At 56.8% G+C, this 9,723-nt stretch overlaps 2 protein-coding genes across 4 annotated transcripts; both read right to left on the minus strand.

Moving 5' to 3' along the window:
- Nucleotides 1–72: 72 nt before the first annotated feature.
- ATAT1 (alpha tubulin acetyltransferase 1) lies at nt 73–6,326 on the minus strand. Of its 3 annotated transcripts, none has more exons than XM_062512305.1 (10): nt 6,192–6,326; nt 5,971–6,031; nt 5,681–5,767; nt 5,056–5,116; nt 4,860–4,973; nt 4,116–4,217; nt 3,833–3,878; nt 2,754–2,828; nt 1,983–2,130; nt 73–825 (listed from the first exon to the last, which is right to left on the minus strand). In XM_062512305.1, exons 2-10 carry the CDS (start codon nt 5,994–5,996, stop codon nt 801–803), a joined length of 684 nt encoding a protein of 227 aa, XP_062368289.1. In that variant the 5' UTR covers nt 5,997–6,031; nt 6,192–6,326; the 3' UTR covers nt 73–800. The 3 variants fall into 3 exon arrangements, with proteins under 3 accessions (XP_062368289.1, XP_062368287.1, XP_062368288.1); XM_062512303.1 differs by having other exon boundaries at nt 5,681–5,788; nt 5,972–6,031; nt 6,192–6,320; XM_062512304.1 differs by having other exon boundaries at nt 5,681–5,763; nt 6,192–6,320.
- Nucleotides 6,327–6,435: 109 nt separating this feature from the next.
- Nucleotides 6,436–9,158, minus strand: MRPS18B (mitochondrial ribosomal protein S18B). Its single transcript, XM_062512307.1, has 8 exons — nt 9,053–9,158; nt 8,564–8,663; nt 8,374–8,471; nt 8,002–8,070; nt 7,501–7,567; nt 7,347–7,406; nt 7,024–7,266; nt 6,436–6,572 (listed from the first exon to the last, which is right to left on the minus strand). The coding sequence occupies exons 1-7, from the start codon at nt 9,134–9,136 to the stop codon at nt 7,028–7,030; spliced, it is 717 nt and encodes a 238-aa protein (XP_062368291.1). The 5' UTR covers nt 9,137–9,158; the 3' UTR covers nt 6,436–6,572; nt 7,024–7,027.
- Between the last annotated feature and the right edge of the window lie 565 nt (nt 9,159–9,723).

A 9,723-nucleotide genomic window follows, 5' to 3' on the forward strand; every position in this document is an offset into this window, starting at 1 on the left:
TGTCCATATATGGGCATGGTAGTAGATAAGCCACGCCCACAAACAGAAAAGAGGCCAGGAAGGCGCCAAAGCTCGGAGTCACCGATTTTATTGAAATTACCCCAAAAACAATGGGGGGGAGGGGAAGGCACCGCCCCCGGGGCCGTGCGGGGGGGAGGGGCGCCCACAGGGCAGGGAGGTGGGGCCCAGTGGGGCTGCAGGGTGGGAACTGGTCCCAGTTCAGGCTTCCAGTGGGGTGGGAACTGGTTTCCAGTGGGGTTACGGGACAGAAACTGGGATAGGAACTGGTTCCCAACAGGGTTATGGGGCAGCAACTGGTTCCCAGTGGGGTTATGGGATAGGAACCGGTTCCCAGTTGAAGCTTCCAGTGGGATAGGAACTGGTTCCCAGTAGGATTAGGGGGTGGGAGTTGGTTCCCAGTGGGGTTACGGGACAGAAACTGGGATAGGAACTGGTTCCCAATAGGGTTATGGGACAGCAACTGGTTCCCAGTGGGGTTATGGGATAGGAACCAATTCCCAGCAGGGTTATGAGGTGGGAACTGGTTCCCAGTTGAGGCTTCCAGTGGGATAGGAAGTGGTTCCCAGTAGGGTTACAGGGCAGGAACTGGCTCCCAGTGGGGTTATGGGATGGGAACAGGTCCCAGTTGAGTCAATGGGACCCTCCCAGTTCCCCCAAAGTCCAGGTGGCCCCATCCCCCCATGGCCTGGCTGGGGAGGGTCAGTGGCCGGAGTGGGGGAGGGTCAGTGGCCAGAGTGGGGGAGGGTCAGTGGCCAGAGTGGGGGAGGGGCCGGGGGAGCTCAGCGGCCGACACGCCCCAGGGAGCTGTGGGGGGAGGGGGAAAAACCTCAAACCGAGCCCAGAATCCCAAGAAGTGATCTCAGAATTCTATCCAAAGCACGATCCTAAAATCAACCCCCAAACCCAGCCCAAACTGACCCCAAATCAACCCCAAAAAGAGCTCAAAACCCAGCCCAAGCCAAAGACCAAAGGGCCCAGAACTGACCCCAGACCCAAACCCAGAACTGACCCCAGACCCAGAACTGACCCCAGACCCAAACCCAGACCTGACCCCAAACCCAGAACTGACCCCAGACCCAAACCCAGAACTGACCCCAGACCCAAACCCCGACCTGACCCCAAACCCAGAACTGACCCCAGACCCAGAACTGACCCCAGACCCAAACCCAGAACTGACCCCAAACCCAGAACTGACCCCAGACCCAGAACTGACCCCAGACCCAAACCCAGACCTGACCCCAAACCCAGAACTGACCCCAGACCCAGAACTGACCCCAGACCCAAACCCAGAACTGGCCCCAGACCCAACCCCAAACCCAAACCCAGAACTGACCCCAAACCCAGAACTGACCCCAAACCCAAACCCAGAACTGACCCCAGACCCAAACCCAGACCTGACCCCAAACCCAGAACTGACCCCAGACCCAGAACTGACCCCAGACCCAAACCCAGAACTGACCCCAGACCCAGAACTGACCCCAGACCCAGAACTGACCCCAGACCCAAACCCAGAACTGACCCCAAACCCAGAACTGACCCCAAACCCAAACCCAGAACTGACCCCAGACCCAAACCCAGACCTGACCCCAAACCCAGAACTGACCCCAGACCCAGAACTGACCCCAGACCCAAACCCAGAACTGACCCCAGACCCAGAACTGACCCCAGACCCAGAACTGACCCCAGACCCAGACCCAGACCTGACCCCAGACCCAGAACTGACCCCAGACCCAAACCCAGAACTGACCCCAAACCCAGAACTGACCCCAAACCCAGACCCAGACCTGACCCCAAACCGGTACCAACACGATCCCAAAGCCCGGCCCAAACCGCTCCCAGCACTGACCCCAATCCCATCCAAAACCCAAACCCCTCCCAATTCTGTCCCCGATCCAAACCCAAACCCAGACTCCCCCCAATCCCAACCCCAATCCCAGCCCCATCCCAACCCCACCCTGTACCTGGCGCGCCGCGGGGGCGGCTCCGGGTGGTTTTGGGGGCTCTCCCCGGGGGTCTCTCGGCGCAGCAGGAACGGCCGGAGGCTGCCCCGAACTGGGGACCCCCGGGACAGGTTAAAGGGCCAGGGGGGCTCCGGCTCCTCCCGCAGGACTGGGGATGGGCGGGGCGTCAGGGGACACGCCCATGGCCACACCCACTGACCACACCCACGGGTGTGCCTGGGTTAACACCCACTGGCCACAGCTATGGACACGCCCACAACCACACCCCACACTGACCACACCCCAACCACACCCATATCACCTATTTATGTATCCATGGCCACACCCACCGGCCACACCCATGGGTGTGTCCGGGTTAACACCCACTGACCACACCTATGGATACGCCCATGACCACACCCCACACTGACCACACCCCAACCACACCCATATCACCTATTTATGTATCCATGGCCACACCCACCGGCCACACCCATGAGCCACATCATGTGATTATACCATGGCCACACCCACTGACCACACCCAAATGACCACACCCATGGGTGTACCCAGGATCACACCCACTGACATTTGCATGGCCACACCAAACTGACCACACCCAGGGGTGTGTACAAGGTGACACTGACCACACCTACGGACACACCCATGACCACACCCTGCACTGACCACACCCCAACCACACCCATGGTGTCACCTATTGATGTACCCATGGCCACACCCACTGACCCCACCCACCACAGGCCCCGCCCCCCGGCCCCGCCCCTCTCTCACAGTCTCTCTCGCTCAGGGAGTACGGCTTGATCGGCTCCTCCGGCCTCGGCCGTGGGAACGGGCGCCGGGCAGGGGCTGGGGAAGAACCCAAAACCCATCCCATAAATCCACCCAAATCCATCCCAAAACCCATCCCATAAATCCACCCCAATCCATCCCAAATCCATCCCAAAACCCATCCCATAAATCCACCCAAATCCATCCCAAAACCCATCCCATAAATCCACCCCAATCCATCCCAAAACCCATCCCATAAATCCACCCCAATCCATCCCAAATCCATCCCAAAACCCATCCCATAAATCCACCCAAATCCATCCCAAAACCCATCCCACAAATCCACCCAAATCCATCCCAAAACCCATCCCATAAATCCACCCAAATCCATCCCAAAATCCACCCAAAACCCATCCCATAAATCCACCCAAATCCATCCCAAAATCCACCCAAAACCCATCCCATAAATCCACCCAAATCCATCCCAAAATCCACCCAAAACCCACCCCAAAATCCACCCAAATCCATCCCAAATCCATCCCAAAATCCACCCAAAACCCACCCCAAAATCCACCCAAATCCATCCCAAAATCCACCCAAAACCCACCCCAAAATCCACCCAAATCCATCCCAAATCCATCCCAAAATCCACCCAAAACCCACCCCAAAATCCACCCAAATCCACCCCAAAATCCACCCAAATCCATCCCGAAATCCACCCAAAACCCATCCCAAAACCCATCCCAAATCCATCCCAAAACCCATCCCAAATCCATCCCAAAATCCACCCAAAACCCATCCCAAAACCCATCCCAAATCCATCCCAAAATCCACCCAAATCCATCCCAAAATCTACCCCAAATCCATCCCATAATTCATCACAAATCTGCCCCAAATCCATCTCAAAATCCACCTAAATCCACTCAAAACCCATCCCAAAATCCACCCAAAATTCATCCAGGAAAATGCCAAAATCCACCCCAAAAATCCATCCTGGGAACCTCTGGAATCCGCAAAGGGATTTTTATGGGGAATTAAAATATTATAAAAAAAAAAAAAAGGGAATTGTATCCCAGACTCACCAGTTCTGGTGGAGAAAAACCCCTCAAAGATGACAAAATTGTTCACCTGGGAAAAGAAAAAACAACAAATTTAATTTAATTTTTGACAATTCAGTTTCCCTGCTTTGCGTTTATACCGACAAATAAACCCCAAACTTAAATTCATTTTAATACTCGATGCGACTTCCGTGCTTTTCGCCCTTAATTCAAAACTAAACCTTTAATTTACAGATAATCTGATATTTAACACGCAATAACAGCCAATAAAAATTGAAATTTTTTTTTTTTTTTTTCCCCTTCCCACCTGTGGGATGAGGTCGCAGAGGCCGAAATGTTTCCTGAGGAATGCCAGAAGTTTCTCTGAGGGTCTGTCCACCGCCAGCTTCTCCGGCTGCACCCTCTCCCGCTGGGGATTTGGGAATTCCAGGGATTTTGGGGGAATTCCCCTCTCCACCACACCCCAAATTCCCATTTTCCCACCAAAATCCCTTTTTTCTCCCCACCCTCAAAATCCCCCTTTTTTTTTTTTTTTTCCTCCCCAAAATTCCCATATTTTCCCCAAATCCATTTTCATCTTCCTAAAAATTCCCATCTTTTCTGCCAAAACCTTGCTTTACCCTTCACAAATCCCATTTTCCCTCCAAAATCCCCAATTCCCCCACAAAAAAAATCCCAATTTTCCCCCAAAAATTCCCCATTTCCCTCCCCCCCAAAAAAAATCTCCATTTTTTCCCCCCATACCTCATTTTTTCCCTCCCCAAATCCCATTTTCCCCAAGAAAAATCCCCATTTCCTTCATTTTTTTCCCAAAACCCCCCATTTTTCCCCCCAAAAAGACCCATTTTTTCCCAATACCCACATTTTTTTTCCCAAAACCCATTTTCCCCCAAACCCCCCATTTTTTTTCCCCATTTCACCATAATTTTTTCTCCAAACAAAACCCCCATTTTTTTCCCAAAACCCCAATTTTTTCCCCAAAAGAACCCCATTTTTTTCCCCCAAAACCCCATTTTTTCCCCAAAACCCCCATTTTTTCCCCAAACCTGACCTGCAGCATCTCCCTGAAGAGCTCCCTGCCCAGCCCCCGGCGCTGCTGGGACTCGTGGATGTAAAAATCCAGGACACAAAGAGGTTCCACCTCCACGTGGGACCCATCCCTCTCCTGGAGAAAACAAACGGGACCCCAAATTTGGGGCATTTCACCCCAAAATTCCCCCCCAACCCCACGGGATCCAGGAACTCACCAGCAGGAAAAGTTTTTTATATCCGACCTTGAGGAATCCCAGCACGGAGCCTTTGGGGGATCTGGAGGGGGGAAATTGGGGAGATTTTGGGGCATTTTAGGGGGATTGGAAGGGGAAAGGGGGATTTGAGAGGGGAATTTGGGGGGGTTTAGGGGGATTTGAAGGATCCTGGGGGGGGGTCTCAGGGATGGGGTTGGGGTCTGAGCGGGCTCTTGGAGGGGAATTTGGGATCAACTTGAGGTGATTTTGGGGTTATTTGTAATTTTGGGGTCTCACCAGGTGTCCCCCACATGCCTGTTGGGGTTGTTTTGGGGGTTTATGTTGGGGATATTTTAGGAATATTTTGGGGTGATTTGGGGGTTGTTCTGGGGGTTTATTTTGGGGTTGTTTTGGGGTGATTTGGGGCTCTCATCGGGTGTCCCTCAGGAAACAGCAGGGGCCAGCTGGGGTGGTCTTGGGGGGGTGTTTTGGGGATATTTTGGGGATATTTTCAGGATATTTTGGGGTGATTTGGGGCTCTCACCAGGTGTCCCTCAGGATGTACAGCACGGGCTGGCTAGGGTTGTTTTAGGGGGTTATTTTGGGGTTGTTTTGGGGATATTTTGGGGTGATTTTGGGCTCTCACCGGGTGTCCCTCAGGATGTACAGCACATGCCGGTTGCTCTCCATTCGGGCCGCGCTGGTCACGGGGGTCGAGAGGCCCTGGGCCTGCCTGGGGGGGACACGGGACCCCCCATGACCTCCCCGGGACCCTTTGTGACCCCTCATTCCTCCCTGGATCCCCTCACGACCCATGGGACCCCTCCCCTCTGACCTCCCATTGTCCTCAATCACCCCCCAGGCCCCCCCATTTCCCACTGGGACCCCCCAGCTCCACCCTCCCCTTGTTCCCAGTAGCCCCCCAGTGCCCCCCACCTTGGCCGAGGCCTTGCCCAGTTCATCGATCACCGTCCTCAGCTGTTGCTCCAGCTCCTCCCTGCTCCGAGGGGACACCGAGAGGAGCCATTGTCACCTCACCTTCCCCTCACAAAAACCCAAAGACCCCCCCAAACCACCCCCAAAATCGCGGGGCCCGCCAGTTTCCCGGCATGCCCCGCGCCCGCCCTTCCCGCCCTGCCCCGCGCGAAGCCCGGTACCGTTTGACGGTGCCACCGCGCCCCGCTGGCCGCAGGTGCTGATCCACGATGCAAAAGCGGTCGCCCAGCACCGGGGCCAGGTCGAAAGGGAACTCCATGATCGAGCACCGGGCCCGGCCCGGCCCGGCCCGGCCCCGCCGCCGTCTCCGTCCGCCGGGCCCGGCCCGGCCGCCACCGCCACGGCCGCGCCCGGGCGGCAAAGAAGCCACGCCCCCCACGGGAAGGAATCAGCCAATCGCGGCCGGGCCCGCCAAACTCCGGCCAATCGGTGCGCTCCGTTCTACCGTCATTAGCAACCGAGTCCCGCCCTTAGCAACCGCCGACCAATCGCTGCCGCTGCCGCGCCCGTCTCTAGCGACCAAATCCCGCCCTTAGCGACTGCTGCTGACAATTTGACAGCCCTTAGCTACCGAGTCCTGCCCATGCCAATCGCTCACCAATGGCGGCCGCCCCTTCACCCGCCCTCAGCAATCAAATCCCACCCACAGCGACCGCCGCCAAATCACTTCCGCTGTCAGAAATGAAACCGCGCCCCTTCCAACGCCTCGACCAATCATTCCTGCTCTCTCGGATGAAGCTCCGCCCCTGACACATGCTCGTCCAATCGCTGCCGCTCTTTCTCCCGCCCTTAGCAACCAAGCCCCGCCCTCGTTAGCAACCAGCTTTTCGCACCACAGCAAAGCATGAAGGGAAGCATCCCCCCGTCCTTCCCACAAAGCATTGTGGGATATACTCCCCCATCACACGCCACCATTTTGCAGCCCGGCCGTCATTTTTGCCTCGTGCCTCAGTGTCCCTGCCAAGGAAAACGACAACTTTGGGGGATTCGAACCGTTTTATTTCCCCGACGGGCTTGGGGGGGTATCCGGGTAATTCTCCTGGAGGAACCCCTGGTAACTGCGGCGAATCCGGGCCACCTCAGCGGCAGGGGGCTGCTGCCATTCGTACCAGGGGTACCAGGCCTGGCCTGGCCCCTTCAGGGCGGGCGCCGGGGGAGTTTTCCCCACGGCCGCGTGTTGGTTGGAGAAATCCTCCTCAGGGACCGGCACAAAGGGGACGTGGATCCACAGGAGACCTGGAAATGGCGGAGACTGAGTGGCTTAGAGGGCAGCCAGGGAGGTTTGGACACCCGAAAAACCCAAATTCGGGGCTCACCGTGGTCCTGGGCCTGGGCGATGGCCTGGGCCAGGCGTCTGTGCTGCTGCATGCAGATCCCTGAAGGGAAAAGGGGTCAGGGACACCAAAGGTGACCCCAAGGACACAGAGGTGACCCCAAGGACACAGAGGTGACCCTCAGGTGTTGCCTCACCTGTGTGGATGGGGTGGAAGATGACACCGGAGTGGGGACAGATGAACTGGTCCAGCAGCTTCACGTTCTGGAAGAAGGGCAAAGGAGTAAAAATGAGATTAAATGGATAAAAAAGAGAGAAAAACAGGTGGGGAATGGGGTATAAAGGAGATAAGTTAAACAAGAGGGAACAGAAAAGAAGAATAGGAGGTAAAAATAAAAAACATGGAAAAGAAAAGTAGAAACAAAAAAAAAGGAGTATTGAACAACAAAACAGCATAAGAAAGATGTAAAATTAGGGAAGTTACAGAGAAAGAGAAATAAAAGGGAAAATGGAGAGGAAAAGGAAAAGAAATAAAACAAAGAAGAAAAAGGGAGTAAATAAATAGAAAAATTAATTGAAAATAAGGGGGAAACTACCAGAAAAAGAGATTAACAAAAGGAAAAGGAAGTAAAAAGAAGGAAAAGTGGAACAGAATGAAAAGCAGAAACAGGGGGCCAATGGATTCCCCCCAGACTCACCCGAAAATCCACGAGCAGGTTGCGGTCCCGGCAGATGGGGCAGGGGGTCCCCACGTGCTTCCCCCGGCGCTGAGGGAAACGGGGAAAGGGCCAGGCCCAGTGACTCCCAGTGAACCCCAGTCACTCCCAGTGAACCCCAGTAACCCCCAGAATATCCCAGCGTCCCCCAAAAAGTCGCTGAGAGGCCCCAGTGCCCCCCAAAACAGCAGAGAGATGAATCTAAAGTCCCCAAACTGCTCCCAGCACACTCCCAGTGTCCACCCAGTCCCTTAAAGCACCCCAGCTCCCTTCCTGACACCCCCAGACCCTCTAAAGCACCCCTTTAACCCCCGGAGACGCTCCCAGCGTCTCCCCAGTGCTCCCAGTGCTCACCAGACAGGCCTTGCGGGTGCGCTGGGGTGGGACAGAGCCCTTGTGGTTGCGGCGGTAGCCGTGCCACACCGGCTTGTCACCGTAGGTAGCTCGGTATTCTGGGGAGGGGGGGGATATTTTGGGACGTTGTGAGGGATTGGGGACCTCCGAAACCCCCCCCGAAAATAATCCCCTCCACCCCTACACAAACCTTCGCTCTCCAGGTACTCCCAAGGCCGGTCCTTGTAGGGGGAGGGGGGGGTCGGGGGCTCCTTGGGGGTTTCTTGGGTGCTGCAGAAGCGGAGGAGGGGCTGGGGAAGGGGTGTTATGACATCACAGTTGTGTTCAGAGCAATGACATCACACAGGTGTGACCCCCCCCCCCTTCCCTCTTACCGCCCACCCCTTGGCAGTGATGTCAAGGGGGGGAGGTAACACCCGAGATGACGTCATTCTGGCCGTCCCATAACGGCCCGTAGCGATATGATATCATAGCAATGCGGACAATGACGTCATGCCTCTCAAAACCACGCCCTCCTTCCCCGGCGGGGAACCTGCCTCGTAATGACGTCACCGGGCCCGCCCGCCGCACGTGGCGCGCGCTGCTCTTTCCCCTCCCCCACCTCGCCCTCACATCCCGATCCCTCCCCCCCACCACTACCAAAATTCCCGATATCCCCTCCCGCCGCTCCCCGCCTCACCGGAACCAGCCGCGGCCTCCCCGCTGCCTTCACGCCGCCTCCTCCCGCCGCCCTCAGCGCCGCCACGGCCCAGGCCAGCGCCATCTTCCCGCCTCTCCCTCACGTCTGGCCCCGCCCCTCTTCCTCACGCGGGGGCGGGGCGCCGCCATCTTGCCGCACCGCCTCTCTCTCCCCCTATTCCCTCCCTCCCACCACAAGGCGGGAGCGCATGCGCAGCTCTCCCCCCGCCCTCCCGGAATTAAAACTGCGCCACACGGCCCGCGGACAATGGCGGGCGGCGGCCGCGCGTGCGCGGTGAGGCCCCCACGCAGGCGCCGTTGGGCGTCTCAACGGGCAGAGGGGGCGTGGCCGGCGCGCGCCGCGAGGCGTGGCGATGCGCAGGGCGGGGCTCGCTATAAAAGGCCGCGCCCGGTGCTGTCGCCGCCATTCTGAGGGCTGGTGGAGGTGAGTAGAGAGCTGCGCTGGGCCGGCGTGTTTCGGGTGGGGAAGGGGGTGCGGGGTGTTTTTTCCTTTTTTTTTTTTTTTTTTTTTTTTTTTTTTTTTCCCCTGCCTTTGAGGGGGCTCTTGACACGCCACACGTGTTTTATTGGAGGAAAAAGGCGGCTCGCCCCGTCCCAGAGCCCCTCCGGGGCCGCCACAGCAGCCTTCATGTCGCCCTAGAGCTGAGGCCC

Source organism: Cinclus cinclus, chromosome 35, assembly GCF_963662255.1.
Source record: "Cinclus cinclus chromosome 35, bCinCin1.1, whole genome shotgun sequence".
Taxonomy (NCBI): Eukaryota; Metazoa; Chordata; class Aves; order Passeriformes; family Cinclidae; genus Cinclus; species Cinclus cinclus.

Excerpts from the sequence above, each read along its gene's own strand:
- MRPS18B (XM_062512307.1), bottom strand. The coding sequence starts at position 9,136 with ATGGCGCTGGCCTGGGCCGTGGCGGCGCTGAGGGCGGCGGGAGGAGGC. Across the intron at positions 7,407-7,500 it reads CTTCCACCCCATCCACACAG|GGATCTGCATGCAGCAGCAC; the intron begins GTGAGGCAACAC and ends TTTTCCCTTCAG. Across the intron at positions 7,267-7,346 it reads CGCCCAGGCCCAGGACCACG|GTCTCCTGTGGATCCACGTC; the intron begins GTGAGCCCCGAA and ends CGCCATTTCCAG.
- ATAT1 (XM_062512303.1), bottom strand. The coding sequence starts at position 6,289 with ATGGAGTTCCCTTTCGACCTGGCCCCGGTGCTGGGCGACCGCTTTTGC. Across the intron at positions 5,789-5,971 it reads CTGGGCAAGGCCTCGGCCAA|GGGGTCCCGTGTCCCCCCCA; the intron begins GGTGGGGGGCAC and ends GGGAGGTCATGG. Across the intron at positions 2,131-2,753 it reads CTCCCTGAGCGAGAGAGACT|TCCTGCGGGAGGAGCCGGAG; the intron begins GTGAGAGAGGGG and ends GCCCATCCCCAG.